General features: G+C 42.4%; 1 protein-coding gene across 1 annotated transcript in view; it reads right to left on the bottom strand.

Moving 5' to 3' along the window:
* LOC308281290 (cytoplasmic phosphatidylinositol transfer protein 1-like) overlaps positions 1-20000 on the bottom strand; it is a 104035-nt gene that overhangs the window by 24215 nt on the left and 59820 nt on the right. Inside the window, exons 2-3 of the mRNA XM_080721433.1 lie at positions 11285-11433; positions 875-1022 (exon numbers count right to left, since the gene is read on the bottom strand). Coding sequence (XP_080577559.1) covers positions 875-1022; positions 11285-11433 — 297 coding nt within the window. The remainder of the gene's footprint in view (positions 1-874; positions 1023-11284; positions 11434-20000) is intronic.

The raw sequence follows: 20000 nt of genomic DNA, 5'->3' as shown, positions 1-20000 counted from the left end.
ATCCTCTGGACATGCTGTGGTGAGTGGTGGGTTTATTAATTATGAATTGTTAATGAATTATTAAAACGTGTAAAATGTGATATCAGAAGTGGAGGGGGCAATTGGATAAATAATAATGATAATGACGTTTATTTATGAAGTGTTTTTCGATCAACAGGGTTACAAAGTGCTTTACAAAACAAGATAAATGTGACAAGATAACAGAGAAACGGATGAGCAAACACATATACAAATAAGAAGGCATAAAGAAGGCAATGCACACTATAAAAATCAAACCTCAGTTTGAAGTGGAGCGGTGAATTTGAGCAGCTATACTCTGTGTGTGCGTGCGTGCGTGCGTGCGTGTGTGTGTGTGTGTGTGTATCTAGGCTGCACAACGTAGCCTAGCTCAGCTAGAACATCCACCCATGTTAAAACAAGGTAGATTGCAGTTAGTTAGCTGCATAAGTATATACCGGTAGGCTGGCTATGCCAGGCTAGCACAACAGTGGTCTTCTCAATCTGTTCCTGTTTTTATACTGTCTATGCACAACAGTGCCCTTCTGGTCACCCAGCGGTATTGCAGGTATTTATGCTCACAGAGACAGGGAGACACACAAAGCTAAAGGTTGGGAGCGCTTCACCGCTCCAAAAAGGCCTCGATGTAAAAATAGATTTTCAGAATGTATTTAAAAGTTGATGCTGACTTTTACACTCCATCGATGTTTTGATCTTAAACAATATCAGATATACAAGCTCACACCATGTCACTTTGTTTTGCGCTGAGAGCTTGTACATCAGATATTTGATCCGGATAGGGATGAATACCAAATACATGCACGTACATGGTATACTGTATGTATATATTATTACTGTATGTGTATATTCTGATCACCACACGTTTGTGCTGTGTGTGCATGAGAGAAAGATAGAGTGTGTGCTTCCATACTGTACCTGTTATGGTATAAGGGTAATAGTTCCATGCTTTCTCTGTCACATAGAATATCTTGGGAACCACTGCCCGAGCCCAGCTGGGCAATTTACTGCAGACAGAAAAACAGACAGCGACAGAGAGAGAAAGATAGGGAAACAAAGAGAGAGGGAAGAGAGAGGTTAACATGAATTGTTATTTGGTTCCATTATTGTGGTGTTTCTCCCTGAAAATCAATAGCTCTGATTTAAATCTTCCTATAAAAACCACAAACTGAATTAACCATCATCAAATCACAACAGGAATCAGCATCACATTAATTCAGTTAAGATGTTGTGATCCTGTTCATTCATTCACACTGACCTCAAGACAGCACGAGTGCCTCACCCTCCATAATTCACTTTGTTCCTTGATCATCAGGGCTGGGCCCCAAAAGTTAGGATGGTCTGGGTCATTATATTGACAGACAGATCTCAATTGATCTGAATGTCGGACATCCAATTATTTTAGTTATTTATCATTTTTTCCTGGGGCACTCTGCACTATGCTATAGCCAGCTGGTTCTCCACAGGCTTTCCACATGCAGGTACTGTGGGAAGACTGGTAACGTGTGTTTGTCCTGGAGTACAGAGGTGGAATAACTGAATGTGGATTAACTGATCATCATACTAGAAACAACACTGAATGTCTGAACTGTGTTCAGTGTGTGTGTGTGTGTGTGTGTGTGTGTGTGTGTGTGTGTGTGTGTGTGTGTGTGTGTGTGTGTGTGTGGGTGTGTGTGTGTGTGTGTGTGTGTGTGTGTGTGTGTGTGTGTGTGTGTGTGCGTGTGCGTGTGCGTGTGTGTGTGTGTGTGTGTGCATGCGTGCATGCGTGTGTGTGCGTGTGTGGGTATTTGTGTGCTCTGAACTCTCAGAGCCTTAGACTATAATTGGAGAAATAGTAGGAAGTGTCAGAACAGAAATGTAGCGCTGTGCCCACTTCACCCTGCTTTTTGTTGTCTTTTTCTGTTAATTGGCACAGTTTCTTTCAGCAGGAGTCCAAGTGGCACCCACTCTCTCTCTCTCTCTCTCTCTCTCTCTCTCTCTCTCTCTCTCTCTCTCTCTCTCTCTCTCTCTCTCTCCCCCCCCCCCCCCTAAAAAGTGACTGACACTCCTCCTCCACCCCCTCCATCTGTTCAGTTCTTCATTCTTCAGTGCCAATCGTGGTGGGTGGCTGGCTAGAAGAAGGCCTCTCTGACAGCCCACACAGCTTTCACACCAAGCTCGCTTTCAATGCCGTATTTTTGGAACGGAAAACAGGAAAGGAGAAGATGAAAAAGAAACCTGAAAGAGAAGCTAGAGAACTCATCCAGGGAAAAGTGTCCACGAAAAAAGAATACTTAATCTCAATCACAAGCACATGGTCGTGTCACGTTTTGAATTGCGGCTATGCACTGTGATCGTTTTTCATGTTTCATCTGAGTTTTAGTTTAGCACCATTAGCTGATGTAAATTCCAGCAGGCAGCACCGGGCACAACGTCTCTCTAGTTTTGATTGGGTGGAGGAAGGGCACTTACACCCAAACGCAACACATACATAATAATGTATAAATATACAGTGTAGGAATTAGAGGTTAATTGTGTACCTAGTTTGCATCTCTTTCAGTAAATAATATAGAAAATATTTTATTTTGTGTTGATCATTTGGTATTTATAGTGCCCTAGGGCAGGGGTTTTCAAAGTGGGTGACGGGGTGCCGTGAGATAATTTGATAATAATTGGAATTCATCAATATCACTACATCAATATCACTTCACTAGTAAAACAGACCTGATTTGCACTGTACCTGATGAGTTCATTTTCCACCTACGAAAACTCACTTCACCAAAAATAGCAGATCTACAAGCTCACAATGTGTCATGTTGTGACACGTTGTGAGCTTGTAGGTCGGCTATTTTTAGTGAACCTTCCCCCCAGAATAGGTATGCTGGGGTTCAAGTGGTTAAACGTCAAGTATAACGTTATTTTATCAAAACGCTGGAGGTTTAACTCGTCTCTTCTTAAAGATGACAGATTCATTTCTTACTTTTCCTCGGAATTCAAAGTGTTCTATTCAATTAACTCATCAAGCACAGATGACCCTTCTCTCCTTTGGGAGACGTGTAAAGTATACACTCGTGGATTGATTATGTCTTATGTTGCCTCCAAGAGACGTAAAAAGGACGAACAGCGCAAACTCCTCGAATCCAAATTGGCTGATCTTGAAAAACAACATGTTTCTGCACCAAGCCCGGATCTACTTAAAGAACTTACTGCCACTCGTACCGCCTTAAATACTCTTTTAATTCAAGACTCTGAGCATTCTCTGAAATATGCCAGACAGAGGATGTACGAGTTTGGGGATAAGCCCGGCAGGTATTTAGCTAACTTGGCTAAAAAGAGAGCTGACTCTCAAACAATAGCCGCCATTTCGGACTCCAATAATGTTAGGTCTTTTGATACCAAAACTATTAACAAGGAGTTTGCTCTGTTCTACTCTAACCTTTATAAAACCGAACAGTCTGATGGTGCCCCTCCGGAAGATATGTTGAATTTTTTAGAAGACTTGCGCCTCATTAATACTACAGATGCCCAGAATACTATGTTAAATGCCCCGATTACTAAAGAGGAGGCTCTGGCTGCCCTGAAGTGTATGCCCTCGGGGAAGGCCCCTGGGCCGGACGGGTTCGGATGTGAATTTTATAAGGAATTCAACAACATTCTTTTAGACCCCTTATTGGCTATGTTTAACCATTCGGCTGAGACCGGGATATTGCCTCAGTCCCTACGTGAAGCTAACATCTCCCTTCTCCTCAAGAAAGGAAAATGCCCCGAGAAGTGCGCCTCCTACAGGCCTATTGCCTTGCTTAATTCTGACCAGAAACTGCTCTCCAAAATTTTGGCTATGCGCCTAGAAAAAGTGCTCCCTTTCATTATTAAAGAAGACCAGACAGGTTTCATTAAAGGACGTAACTCCCATGACAATATGAGGAGACTTCTCAATGTCATTCAGCTGTCTCAGAGCTTTGATCACGACGCTATGGTGCTCTCTCTTGACGCGGAGAAAGCGTTCGATCGCGTTGAATGGCCCTATCTGTTCTTAACGCTTGAGAAGTTCGGCATAGGTGAAAATTTTATCAACTGGGTCAAAGTTCTCTATAATTCTCGTAAGGCAGCAGTTCTGACAAATGGCCTTAGATCTGGCAACTTTCCCATCCAACGGGGGAATCCTCAAGGAGACCCGCTCAGTCCGCTGCTTTTTGCAATTGCTATTGAACCGCTGGCGGAAGCAATAAGACAGTCTGCCCGGATTCCTGGTGTTGTGATCGGTGAAAGGGAGCACAAAATTACTCTTTACGCTGACGATGTATTAATCTTTCTCTCCAGACCCCGCACGTCTGTTTTATGTCTGACGCAACTGATATCCAGATTTGGCGCCTTCTCGGGGTATAAGATTAACTTAACTAAGTCTGAAGCTATGCCACTTGGAACATTAACTTCTATCCCGAACTTATCTGAACCCTTTCCTTTTCGGTGGTCACCCGCTGGTTTTACTTACTTAGGGATTTCTATAACACCTACATTCGATAAGATGTACCAAGCTAATTTCCCTCCTCTCCTAGAAACCATTAAGACGGATTTAGTCAGATGGGCCCCTTTACCGCTTTCTTGGCTGGGTAGAATAGCCCTTATCAAAATGAACGTTCTCCCGAGAATACTGTATCCCTTACAAATGGTTCCTGTTTTACTGTCAAACAAGGTCATAAAGCAGTTAGAGGGTTGGTTGAGTTCCTTTATTTGGAATGGGAGGAAGCCTCGCCTGAGAATGGCCAAGCTTCAGATGGCCGGTGCGGATGGTGGTTTAGATCTGCCTAATATTAGGCTTTACCAACTGGCTGCACATCTCAGGGTGCTTACTGGCTGGCGTATTCCTGACCCATCTTCAATTTGGCTTGATATTGAATCCTCTCAATCTAGATGCTCACTTTGGAACTTATTGTTTATCAAAGACTTTAAATCTGTGAAGGAACTATGTTCTAACCCCATCACACTGTGTTCAATTAGGGCCTGGAGGGCTACACGTTCTACCGAGAACCGTTCTAAACTAACATCTCCTCTTACTCCAGTAGTGGGTAATCCCGACTTTAAGCCAGGTTATGAGGATGGGGGGTTCGAGGTCTGGCGGGCACAGGGCATCAGGAAGCTCGGAGATCTATTTAAAGGTCCAATTTTGATGTCTTTCGCACAGCTGCAGCAGCGTTTTGGTTTATTGAGACCTGAACTTTTTAGGTATTTCCAAATTAGAGCTTTTATTACTAAAGACACCTCACTGTTAACCAATTGTTCGACTTCACAGGTGGAAAGTACTCTTTCTCTCCGATTGGCTAAAAACCTTATCTCTATTTTCTACCAAGTTCTGAATTCAAATTCCTCCACAAACTCCCATGCTGTCAAACAGCTATGGGAGAAAGATTTCAACATATCTATCGATAATGCTGATTGGAATGAAATGTGGACGTACGCAAAGGAGATTTCTATCTGCAATCGGACTAAATCCATACAGTACCGCATATTACATCGTATACATATAACTTCTGTCCTTAAAAACAAAATGGATCCTAGTGTGTCCCCACTTTGCCTCAAATGCAAAACAGAAATTGGTAATTACGTTCATTGTCTCTGGTCATGTGTGAAGCTCCAGAACTACTGGTCTGATGTCGTAACAGAACTGTCAACCATTTTCGGTGTCCCCATAGAACCAGACCCCTTGTGTCTTATACTTGGTCTCCCAGATGGTCATATTGTCAATGCCAATCATAAGAGGCTATTCAATGTGTTAACGTTCGCTGCCAGGAAGAATATTCTCCTATTTTGGATCAAGGATGTTGCTCCTTCCAAAAAGTCATGGCACAATATTATAATGGAATGTATTCCTTGTGAATACATAACATGTATGTTACACTCCAAGATAGACGCCTTCTATAAAATCTGGGACCCCTACTTAAGATTTATCGGGCCCACACTGTCTGCTACTGTGCTTAAAGGGTTCCCATGTCGGCCTTGACTTCTATCTGTCGCTGTTTCACTTGTCTTGAAGTTTCTTGACTGGTGCTGAACTGTGCTCAGTGAATCTAGTTCCGATCTGGTTCGGGTGCCTGCCTTCTCCATTCTGAGGGGGTTGTGGGGGGGCTGGGGATTGTGTGCTTCGCTCATCATGTATTTATCTTATTGCCTGAGCTTGTTATGTTTATTCTTTTGTTTTTGTTGTTTCAGTTTGTTTGTCTATTTTTCCTTTTCTTGTATAGTGTTGTGTGTTGTATAGTGTGTTGTTGTCCAAATAATGTATGTTTGAAAAATTAATAAACATATTATTCAAAAAAAAAAAAGTATAACGTTATTTTCTGTCAGTTCTGATGGAAACGGATATTTTTCCAATAGGATGTAAGATTCTAAAGATTAACAGTGTAATTCAGGGGTGCCGTGGATGAAAAGGTTATTTACAGGGGTGCCCTGAGTCAAAAAAGTTTGAAAACCCCAGCCCTAGGGCACCCCCTGATGCCTTCTAGGGGGAGGGAATCACCTGCTGACAGCTCACTAACCAGTTGGGGAGCTTTAACAGATTATTAGACTCTGCCTGATTTAACTGCTGGTTAAACAGTGCTATTAGCATTATTAGCAGTTTTCTTTTTCTTTTTACCTCCATGACAACATAATGTTTTACTGTTTTTTTGTAATGTTTTGTCTCTCTGTCTGTTTGCAGGATACCTCAAGCAGTTATGAAAGGACTGGTACTTAGTGGAAAGATTGGCTGTGTGGTCAGGTATTATAAGTAAGACTACGTTTGTGGTTTAATCAAACACAATTCAACTATGTCAAGTGATACACTACTTGATGACACTTTAATTTACACAGGACATTTCATATCCAGAAATTCCCATTACAGACACTACCACCGAATATCGCTCAGAGATTTCCAATAATTTTGCACAATGCCCATAAACGGTCCTGCCATATGCTAGGTTTCACCATCCTTGTTCTGTCATAGTTTGACTTTCATTCTCATATCTCTCTCTCTCTCTCTCTCTCTCTCTCTCTCTGAGATGTGCTGACTCAACGTAACTGCTCTCCTCCAGTAGTTGCTGACACAGGTACCTAAGCTGAAAAATAAATGCTCCACAGCTCTCTGTCGTTGGTCTTTAATTTTGCCGACCTGCGGAAATTCTGTGCCGCACACACGCGCACGCACGTACGCACGCACGCACGCACGCACGCGCGTACACACACACACACACACAGACACACACACACACACACACACACACACACACACACACACACACACACACACACACACACACACACACACACACACACACACACACACACACACACACACACACACACACACACTGAGCCTCTAGGATGGTATTTTACACTGCAGTATGTAACCCAGGGAAACCTGTTGGTAACAGTCTGTTATTACTGTAGCCATGCTCAGTATGAACTTAAGTGTGTGTGTGCGTGTGTGTGTGTGTGTGTGTGTGTGTGTGTGTGTGTGTGTGTGTGTGTGTGTGTGTGTGTGTGTGTGTGTGCGTGTGCGTGTGCGTGTGCGTGTGTATGTGTACGGTATGTGTATGTGTATGTGTATGTGTATGTGTGGATACTAAACACAGAGACAAAAAAAAACTGCTGTCAAGCAATGGCATAGCCATGACTGTGCTAAAGGTGTGCCTGTGCCTCCCAAAGAGGCAACTGGACAGGCACACCAAAAGATTTGGTGTAGAATACAGTATATCTTTGTTAACTTATAGCCTTACTAAAAACATTTCATTCGAAACCTAAACTATTATGGTCAATGTATAAATATAATATAAGATAAATGATTACACAAGCCACAGAATGCACGGACAAAATAAACTGCATTTGTTTGCACTCCCAGTTATCTGCTCATTCAGGGCGAATGAGCTGCTCTGAGCTGCTCTTGAATGCTGCTGCTCTTGAATGCTGTTTTCGGGAAAGGCCAAGGGGGTATTTGCATTTCTTTCACCATAGTTAATGCTGATTTCATGGTCTGGACTCTGGAGAGGGCACTTTTTACAGACGGGTAAAAGGGCCTGATTCTCACCTTGACAGACCAAGTCTTGAGCTTGTGCATTCTATATCATTGTAACAACAACCTTGTACCGGTATGTCCGTTAATTTAGTATTTATCATTTTAAAAACAGTTTTGTGCGACAGTCTTGTATGATGAAGCAGGGCTTTAATAATTGAATAAACAAACAGTGAGAAAAAAAAGATACGAGAGATATGAGGTTTCATATTCATATTAGAAACACTGAACGAGTTTGCATAAGGCGCAGAATTTCTCTTGCAACACATACCAAGAGACGAATTTCTCTCCTTGAGGCATTTTCTTAGCTGTTAAGTGCCACCGATTTTGTGACAAAAGGCCTACAATTACCCATGTATTTTGGTGACTGAACCATCGTTATATTTAGAAATTCAGGTGGAGAATTTGAGAGACTTGTCTGGCTTACTGATGACGTCATGAAGTCAAATGATGTGCAGACCTGGGATGTTGCAGGTGCTTGTAGCAGGAAATTACCTTCCAGGTTTGATGATTCACATTTGACCTCTACATCTTGGGCAGGCCTGCAGCCATTAGGAGTGAGTTGGATTTGCATTCATTGTGCATTACAATTCTTGACATTCTCACATGAAGGGCTCCGAGCAAGCATTATGGACATGAAATGGAAGTAACAGTATTTTGGGCAACAGAGAAAATTCACTCGTACCCATCCCTATCTGAAATGCTGGTCTGGAGATAAAGACATATTCCACCAACATGAACCTGTTGACTTGCTGTTGTGATCACATTGCCTGTTAAAAGCTGTTCTGTGCTGCACCTGTTCTCTACAGGATCAAACCCAGCAGCAGAGCAACCATGACTCACAGGAAGACTAAACAGCCTCTCATTGCTGGAGTTTACAGGTATGCTATCCCAATAAAGTTTAATGTTAAAGGAGAATACCTGACTACCCGTTTTCTTACCGTAATCTGATATTAATATCCCATAACGAGTGGTACAGGTCCTTTTTTAAATATATATCCAGAGTCCACCGCAGCTCTGATCTCGAGCGGTGGGTTGATCGGTAAATCGCTTATTTGTATCACTCGGGAAAATAAACGTGTCGATATGTGTCACAGTGTTTGTTTCCCAAATGCTCAAAGGGAACTTTGGATGATGTCACGGGTAAAATCCTGTTTTGCAAGAATTCAGGAAGTAAAAACACTGTGGACAGTATGTAGTCTTATTACACATTTATTTTATTTTCGAGCGATACAAAAATAGTGATACTGATAAACCCCACTCGTTATGAGATGTTATATCATCAGATTACGGTAAGAAAACAGGTAGTCCGGGATTCTTTAATGAAATTTGGGGGAATGCTGTGTACATTCTATTCTTGTCTACCGCACTCTACTTTTTATACTGTGTGGTCTATGTTGCAGCTTATTTGGAGTGTATATAGAGTGGTTCTCTTCTCGTGGAAGTGAACATATGGGATGGCCATAGCTGAGTGGTTAGGGAACCCGTCTGGGGAGCCAGAGCCCCTATTTGTCCCAGGTACAACTCCAGGTCAGGCTAGCAATGTTTCAATGTGTGTCCCTGAGCGAGACTCTGAACCCCTAAGTGCACCGCACAAACAGCTCGTAATCATTATAGGATGGGTAAATGCAGAGGGCAAATTCCACATATGTGCAAATATACAGTGACAAAAGCACCCTACGGAATTGGGATTATTGTTATTATTATTTTTGAGCTGTGGTCCCGGAAGGAGCTAAGCTCCAACATCTGGCTTTGTCTGGGCTCAGAGTGTGGCCTACCACTGGCTTATATCTTTGCACAAAGCGCTCAAAGTTTGTTGTACGCCCTGGGTCACAATGACCAAGCTTCGTGGAACACTTGAAATTCATAAATAGCCCCGCTCACTTCACACTAGGTGTGGTTCATATTAGAAACACTGAACGAGTTTGCATAAGGCGCAGAATTTCTCTTGCAACACATACCAAGAGACGAATTTCTCTCCTTGAGGCATTTTCTTAGCTGTTAAGTGCCACCGATTTTGTGACAAAAGGCCTACAATTACCCATGTATTTTGGTGACTGAACCATCGTTATATTTAGGAATTCAGGTGGAGAATTTGAGAGACTTGTCTGGCTTACTGATGACGTCATGAAGTCAAATGATGAGCAGGTTTGATGATTCACATTTGACCTCTACATCTTGGGCAGGCCTGCAGCCATTAGGAGTGAGTTGGATTTGCATTCATTGTGCATTACAATTCTTGACATTCTCACATGAAGGGCAGAGCCCCTATTTGTCCCAGGTACAACTTCCAGGTCAGGCTAGCAATGTTTCAATGTGTGTCCCTGAGCGAGACTCTGAATCCCTAAGTGCTCCCCAAGCACCGCACAAACAGCTCGTAATCATTATAGGATGGGTAAATGCAGAGGGCAAATTCCACATATGTGCAAATATACAGTGACAAAAGCACCCTACGGAATTGGGATTATTGTTATTATTATTTTTGAGCTGTGGTCCCGGAAGGAGCTAAGCTCCAACATCTGGCTTTGTCCGGGCTCAGAGCGTGGCCTACCACTGGCTTATATCTTGGCACAAAGCGCTCAAAGTTTGTTGTACGCCCAGGCTCACAATGACCAAGCTTCGTGGAACACTTGAAATTGACTCATAAATAGCCCCGCTCACTTCACACTAGTTGTGGTTTTTCACATCAGTTTAGTCAACCCAGTTTTTATGATGCCGCAACCACAATCTTTTGTCTGTCTACTCTACTCTACTAGTGCTGTTGAGATGGACATACCCAGTGAAGGAGAAAAGGCAGAGCAGGGGTGTCACACCAAATTCGGGGGCCCTGGGAGGGTGGGTACTTTAACTATTGAAAAATAGCAAATATACAAGCTCACAGCGCGGCACTCAGTAGATCTGCTGTCTTTGAATATATTAAAATATATATAAAAAAATATTTCAAATCCTTCTAAGGTTTTTTGAAAAATCTATGTTTCTATGTCAGCGGTGCTCAAACTTTTTCATGTGAAGGACCCCTAAAATTATATGTATTTGGCCACGGACCCCCATCTCAAATTATTTAGTTCCAGGGACCCCCCAGAAGCAAAATTTGCGTTACAAAAATACATATATTCAAAGATTTGCACACATTTTCTTTTTTCAGAAATAGCAGATCTACAAGCTCGCAGCAAAATAATGAATCATCTTGGGCCCTACTAACTCAGTCCCACTTTTCCCACCCTTAACACCCCTGGTCCCACTGACCTGTTGAGGTAGACTCGCTTCTCTGTGAACTGTCCGTGGCCGTGTGTGGGGTCCTCAAACGGCTCGTTCTGGACCACCTCCACGCCCTCCCCTCGGTCACTCTGCTCATGGCTGTGTTTGCTGATCATGTACAGCTGGCCAACCCGGTACTGTTGGGAAAGATAACACAGACACAGGACAGACAGGGTCAAAAACAGTGTATCGTACACACACTGTATCGTACACACACTGTAATACTGAAATAGTCACAATATGGCAGTGGTTCTCAACCTTATTTTGGGGGGTCCCAGGATGATTTACTTAATGTGAACTTAATGTGCAACATTGTTTTCTCACAAGTGACAATTTAAGGACTTTTTAATACCTCTAAAATGACAAATTAAACAAATTGTCAAATATTAGAGGCAGAAATTGTGAAAATAGCCGATCTACATGCTCACAACGCCTCACAACGCGAGGCGTTGTGAGCATGTAGATCTGCTATTTTCACAATAGAACCATGTTATACAAAATGTAATGCTTCAACTCTTAGTGCTCGTCAGGGTGGGGGGTCCCCAGTTAAAATATGATTATTTTGGGGGTTGTGGCCTGAAAAGGTTGAGAACCACTGTAATATGGGACGTCAGTGGCTCAGGAGGCAGAGGGGTTGTTTGGGAACCAGAAGGTCTCCAATTGGATCTCCGGCTCCTCCTGGCATGTCTTAAAGTGTCCTGGAGATAGACAATGATTACACATCACTGCTCCAGATGAGCAGGGTGTTGCCTGGTTCTGCCTCTGCTGTCAATGTGGGTGAATGTACCGTTATGCATAAATTGCAAAGCACTTTGGAAAAGGGAGCTATTCAGACCACTTACCAGTTACCATTTTAGTATGATTACTTCCACTCCACTAAGCCATAAACCACTCCGAGTTGTGTCACCTACCTCATAAAACCCCAATTTCCAGCCTGACTTGAATTTACAGGACAAATCGTACAGAGAAGTACTCCCCTGAATTCATTCATCATGGAATATTTACATTTGGGAGAGGGACATTTTGTGGGTTTGACTCAAAACTCATTCTTATTACACAGCTACTTAATACATGAATTAATACATTGACCCAAAAGTATCAACAAAACAAAGTATTTCCTTGATTATGGTAATGAAAGTATTCCATAAGTGTTGATCAAATAGAAGATATTTTCGGTTACTGCATGTCTAGTATTTCTCGCTTTGTGAAAGAAACGTTCTCAAAGACATTCTTGTGAACAGTGTTTTAGGTGTAAATTATTTACATTGTGTGTCTGTTTGTTGGATAGTACAGCAGAAAATCAAGCAGCGCAGCAGGTGCCCTGAGCCTTTGATTAGGCAGCGGTCTGTTTTTTGAGCTCATCGGTCATTATTAAAAAATCACACCCAATGTGAAGTGAGCGGTGACTTTGATGAGTTATTTTTATTAAGCTATATGAAGTAGAGGAACAGTGTTAAATGACTGTCCGTTCATTTCAAGGCTGCTCAACAGCGCCACTCGAAGGTGGGTCACCCAGCGGTATTGCAGCTGTTTAGGCCGTACTGAGTACGTACTCATACAGACAGACAGATGGACGGACACACACACACTCTGTAACATTTTGGAGTGGCAGGCACCACTCAAAGATAAAATGGATGAATTCAGTGTTCAGAATCAAACATGAAACCAAGCCGTGTAATACAAATAAGTAAAGTCTGCTACGATCGTGGTTCGCAGACCAAAGAAGGGTCAGACTGCTGAGCAGTGTTTTTGTGAGTGCACTTTCGGCTTCATAGGTCACAGGCTCACAGCATAATACAAGACATGTTTTCAAAATAGAAGGTTTTCAAAGCCTTGAGTTTTCAAAGTACTGAGTTTTCAAAGTCCTCAGTTCTTTGAACTAAATAAAATAATAAAAGCACAGTGTATACAGTACATTTTCAGCCTGGACTCTGGCCGTATGCCTCACAGCACAGGGCTATACTTGAAGCACACGCTGTGTGTGTGCAACTCAAAACTCCACACTTGAATGCAACAGATTGTATGTAAAATATGTGCACGGTATAAACTAGGACGAATGCTAATGAGCCGTAGTAATTACATCACCTCCGTTAGCCCCAGGACAACACGGCAGCCAAAACGTAATGCATTACCTGCTTTGTTCTGCCTCATTTTGCATCTGTTGTGTTTTCTGTCAAACCACAGACGCGTCTGCTAATAAATGTTCACCTTTCATCACATTCCACATTTCATCACATTTCCCAAAGGCGGTGTTTCTAAAAATGACCATGGCTTATAACAGTTACCTTCTCTGGATAAGAGCAATTGTAAATAAAGCTCTGCCTCCTCCCTTTGTGTCAGGAGAGAATAGAAAAGAGAGAAGAGAGGGAATTGAGAAAGAGAACAACTGAGTAGGCAGTCAGAGAGAGCATAAGGGAGAAAGGAAAGTGGAACATCAGAATAATTATTGTGTGAGTCTGACAAGTACCTTTCCTTTCACCCTATCATCATCATCATCATCATCATCATCATCATCATCATCAACGAGCTCTAGTGGTCATCGCCTTCTAAAAATATCGAGGACGCGCATACATTATCTCATTCTCATATAAAGGCCATTGTCCGTTTGGATCAGTTGAAGGACCCAATGGTAATTTTATCCATCCATTTCCAGGGAAAACGGACATTTACATCCGAAACAGAATAAAAGAGACTGGCGTTTGCATTGGCATGTTTATCAACTGTGCAACACAGGCAAATGTACCTTAGAGAAATTAAGAACTAGGCGTGCACCATATAGGCTCAGATGCAGCCTGGCAGCAAGTTCTGTCAATCTCCACTGTATCAATAAAGGCAGAACATTTTTCTCTGAGTCATCTGTCTTGATTCGTGAGGAGAATAATGCCAGAACTTGCCTCCTGTTTATTCCATTTGTCCTAATGACAGTACGGCCCAGTCTGCTGGGCCCATCAGTCACTTCCAACTGTTCATCTCTCAGATCAGGGCAGAGAGACAGATTAGAGATGTGAACATTTTTAACCACAAAACAGTAAACACATATTATAATCTAAAAGAATTGCTGATGTACAAGTTTTTAGATCTGTTATTTTAGCTATTTTTCAAATGGAAAGAATTTGATATTTTCTTACTAATTTGTTAATACATTTCAGTTTGTTGTGCTCTATGGGGGATGTCCTTGGTAACTAGCGTCAGCTATTAAACTCAAGCTATTTGACTGATTCCCAGTTGAGATAAATAAACTATCATGGCATTTCTTGCATTTATTCTGCATACCTGACTGTCCTTGGGAACAACGGAAAAAATAACAAACAAAAGAACAGACTACTTTGTATATGTTCTTGCTTTCGTTGTGTTCATGTTTTTGTCTTTTGTTGTTGTGTGTTTTAAAAAAAAGTGGAAAACCTTGAATAAAGTACTAATCATAAAAAAGAATTCCACATTGAAATACTTAATGAGCATCTCCGTTATGCTTCTTTTTGGATGTCTGCAGCCCAGAGGAACTAAGCGGTTTTCCGAAAGCCAAGCGGACCTCTGGCCTGTGTGTGTACGTGCGTGTGTTTGTGCGTGCATTCGTGCGTGTGTGCGTGCGTGTGTGTGTGTAAAAAATGATATGAGTAAACAACTACAACAGCGTTGAACCACAACAATCAATAGGGTGGCCTATAAACTCCCCTGACATTCATATGAGGTCGATAGAACCACAGCACTGTCATCAAGAAACGCTAGAAATACTCTTTTACAGTCTTGTATTGAAAAGATTACTTGAGTAAAACTTCAAACGTATTGGCATCAAAATATGCTTAGAGTACCAAAATAGAATGACTTATTATGAATGGCCATTTCTCACATATTTTCTTTTTTTTATAGCAGAATAGCCAAGGTTATAGGGCTTATAGTGGTTATGGCAGGTTCTGCAATAATAACCTAAATCTTAGTAGTGACTAAAGCTTTCAAATAATTGTAGTGTAGTAAAAAGTACAATATTTGTCTCTGAGATGTAGTGGAGTGAAAGGAGAGCTCTATTTACGTCTCCTTTATTCTCTTTTAATTGCACAAATGTTTCTTAGTCTTGGTGTTTGATTGGTTCATTTCATTTTTGCTTTGGCAATGACGTTTTCTTGTGCCCAAAGAATTTGAAAACAAATTCGCCCAACGTGGGGCTCGAACCCACGACCCTGAGATTAAGAGTCTCATGCTCTACCGACTGAGCTAGCCGGGCATGCAGCACATGGTGATTACTGCCCAAGACCTACCCTTCCCCCACCTTCCATGTGAGGGGTGGGGGTAGAGTTGTGTGAGAGGTTTTTAACACGCATTTCAGTGAGCGCATTCCTCTCTCCAGCTAGAAAGGCTATTAAAGATCACTACAGCTCATCATTAATTGTCTTTCTTTATCTATGGAAGTCCATTTTCACCACTGAGAAAAATGTAATAGGACAACAACGCAAATGAAAGCTGCAAGCAACGTTGACCGGGCCCTCGCAGCTGTTCCCACGTCACAAGGGGCAGCAGCCACCATGAGGTTACCACAATTAGAGTGTATTTAGTGTAACACTGTTACTCTATTACACTATACACTATTATTCTATTACACTTTTCCTCTATCACTCTATTACTCTATTGCACTTATTCCACTATTAAACTATTACACTATTACACTATTACACCTATTACACTATTACAATTATTACTCTATTACACCTGTTACACTATTAGACCTATTACACCTTTACACGTATTACACTATTAGATTATTACACTTATTCCGCTATTACACCTATTACACTATTACACTAATTACACTATTACACTAATAGATTACTACACTTATTCCGCTATTACACCTATTACACCTATTACACTAATTACACTATTACACTATTAGACTACACTTAGTCCGCTATTACACCTATTACACCTATTACACTATTACACTAATTACACCATTACACATAATTACATAACCGACCCACCGACCTGCCGAAGCAGCCCCTGGCTGGCCCCGAACCACTGAAGCGGGTCGGTCGGTTTCAGAGCTCGCCCTCTCTCCCAAATTACACCAACGAAGGACAAGGAATCTGATTCCAATGACAGCACCCATACGTTTATACGACACACTATTGAAGAGTTATAGCAAAAAAAAGGAAGTATCAAGTATCAACCAATCAGAAGAGGGGGCGGGGCCAAGTTAAACCAATGAAGGACAAGGACTCTGAACCAAGTCAAATGACACTACCCACAAGTTTCTATGGTTTGTACCATTGATGAGAATCGGAAGAGGGGGAACTTCCTATTTGGCGAACTTACCGTTTAACGAATTCCCAGGACATGAAACTTGGAACAAATGAGTGAGACATAATTGCTGACAGGATCAGATGTTATGATTCAAAGTAAATTGCATCCACTCACACAAACACGCACGCACACAAGCTTTTTGACAGCGTAACATCTGGAAGGTGCAGCTGGGAGTTGTACAGCAATTAGTTGTCTAGCTAGCTTAATCAGTGTCACTGTAAATTAATAGTCCTGGAAGGTCTGACATTGACACGTGCAGAATGTAAATTATAAAGTGTGTAAACAACCAGCGTGTGGACTATTTTTCATTGACTTTTGCCTAATGGAACATGAATTAGTTCTTGCTAACAGCGGTCACAATCACAGACATTGGCCTCACACCGCCCCGCATATCAGTGAAGGGCACAATTAACTTAAAGTGCAACATTATAGTTCCCTACAGCCAATGCCTGCAAACCCCTATTTGAATGGCAACATGAGTTAATGGCTACACTGATAGCTTTGCTAATCACTCTGTTCCACATGTAGAGCTTATGCTTGTGTTCACCCCAGGAGGCACAACGCAGCGACACCATTTTGTACCTGGTGGGTACAAAACAGTGAATTAACAGAATAGCTTCAGAAAAACAGTCTTGAAAAACAAACTTGAAAAAGTGATGATCGGAGCCAGGCACGTGCACACACATAGACATCAAAGGGGGCTTGAGCCCCTGCCCTTTTATCCGCATGTAATAAAGTGCCCTCTCCAGACCATGAATGCAGTTTTTTACTATGGTGAAAGAAATGCAAATGCCCTCATCCCATGCCATGCCATTCAAGAGAATTGCCTGTCCAAACTCTCCTGAACTTGAATGCAGCATCTTATGCTGAAATAATTGCCCTCTCTGTGTAGAAATCAAGCATCGAAAATAGCAGACCTCCAAGCTCACAGTGAGCTTGGAGGTCTGCTATTTTCGATATTTTCACCAAAAGGCCCTTTTAGACATTTTCTCTAACATTCTCGGCACGTCTCGTGCTGGGAGCACAGGTCTCCGCCAGGACAGGTAGGTTATTGTGGGCCAGCAACGTTTGACATTCACCAATCAGGATGGAATATGGAAAATCTGACAGATCTGTATTGATCACATGACTATACACATGGATTCCTCCTCCCCTCCACACCAGTACACCATCAACGTCATCATCACACACCACTGCATGGGTGGTGGTAGGATTACAACCTCTGGGCCCCTACCCTAGCGAGCACTGATCTGTGGCGAGTGCTAATGCATTAGCAGACAACGGACATAGTGTAGTGAGAGACACCTTTAGGGCAGCTGGGCTAAATAGACGAGATGGAAGAGCAGCAGTGTTAGTTCACATGACGCCCAACCCATAAACAAAAAGCCTGTACTAACATCCCTGTGTGTGTGTGTGCGTGCGTGTGTGCGTGTGCGTGTGCGTGTGCGTGTGTGTGTGTGTGTGTGTGTGTGTGTGTGTGTGTGTGTGTGTGTGTGTGTGAGTGTGAGTGTGCGTGCGCGTGCGTGCGTGTGTGGTGCAGCAGGGATAGTGAAAAACTGGCTAATGGACAGAGTGATTTATGCGAGTGCTTCACAACACAGTTGTAGATCTCACAAATAGTAGCTGATGGATGGGTGGAATATGGACTGGATGTAACTGTAATGTTACTGGGTATTTTACAGCATCATGTCAATAATACCCAGAAGCACTCGCAAGAGATGTAAGCTTAAACGCTTGTGTACAGTACACTGACTCACGGTTGAGTTGATGCTAGCCCTGCAGGGCAATGACACAGTGAATGCTGTAGTGCCAAGCCTTAGCTGGTCCACCTCTACTCCCAGAGGACCATGGTTCACTTCACACCCTCTATCCATCTATTATTACACAAACACACACACACACACACACGCTCACACACACACACACGCTCTCACACACACACACACACACACACACACACACACACACACACACACACACACACACACACACACACACACACACACACACACACACAGGGGTGTCGCACCAAATTCTGGGCCCTAGACACAAGGATTCACTGGGGGCCCCCCATGAATGTTCTTCATAGGGGGAGGGGGTTTAACCCATTTAGACTGGGAAGTGGGAATGTTTGTGCAAGTCTTTGAATAATTTCAAATCCTTCAAAGGTTTTTGAAAAACCTATGTTTCTAACTTTCTATGTCAGCGGTGCTCAAACCTTTTCATGTGAAGGACCCCCAAAATGATATGTATTTGGCCACGGACCCCCATCTCAAAATATTTTGTTCCAGGGACCCCCCAGAAGCAACATTTGAGTTACAAATGTTTGCTTTAAAAATACATATAGGGCTATTCAAAGATTTGCACACATTTTCATAATCTCTCGAGACAGGTGTCGCCCTTTCTTTGACGAACACACACACACACACACACACACACACACACACACACACACACACACACACACACACACACACACACACACACACACACACACACACACACACACACACACACATATGTACGGTACACATGCGTGCGTCCGTGAGGATGCGTGCCCATGTGTCACACACCCTTTTACTATTTCTGTGCACGTTTACTGTGTACAGTAATCAAGTGGACTGTCCAGATAAGATTACCCTCCACTGTCAGTCTGGGAGTTACTAGATCGGAGTAATTAGTGTCTGCGTGCGTGCGTGCGTGCGTGCGTGCGAGTGTGAGTTAGGAGTTGTGAGTGACAGAGAGAAGGTGGTAAGCGAAAGAGAAACGTCCAGGGTGAGTGCGAAACAGCGCGACCAAAAAAGTCAGGGGTCTTCAACGCTTTCAGACCAAGGACCCCTAGTTGAGAGAGAGATGAAGCAGGGACCCCCACAACCTTTTCATAGATTCCATATAGTTTCATTGTTTGACAGCACAATCATCAGTGTATTTTGGATTCATGTCAATTTGTGTTTTCAGATATTTAACCACGTCAATACTTAATAAAGTATGGTTCTCAAAGTGTGGTCAAGGGACCCCCAGGGGTCCTTGAGGGGTTCCAGGGGGCCCCAACAAAACCTGCTAATATAATGTAGGATCAAAAATCTAATTAACCACTTTAACGCTATTTTATGATTTGGTTACTCTGTAAAGGAAGTCCTTTTACACACCTACTTAGGACAGGAAGAAGAGGAAAATAATCATGCACACTGTCTTCACTTACTTACAGCCGAGTTTATTGAAAAGAACACAACGTTTTGGTCGACCTGACCTCCATCAGGTATCTCTCAGTTGAAAGTCATTTTGACCGAATCGTGTTGTGATGAAAGTCAGTGTGACCGAAATGTTGCGTTCTGTGTGTCACTGTTGTTTTTCCTCTTCCTATAATTTGGTCATTCAAAAATAGCAAATCTACAAGCTCATAAGCACG

Source organism: Nannobrachium achirus (assembly GCF_963921795.1).
Source record: "Nannobrachium achirus genome assembly, chromosome: 3".
In the NCBI taxonomy this organism is placed as follows: Eukaryota; Metazoa; Chordata; class Actinopteri; order Myctophiformes; family Myctophidae; genus Nannobrachium; species Nannobrachium achirus.
The sequence above is the reverse complement of the archived record's forward strand: the minus strand, read 5'-3'. Positions and strand labels throughout refer to the sequence as shown.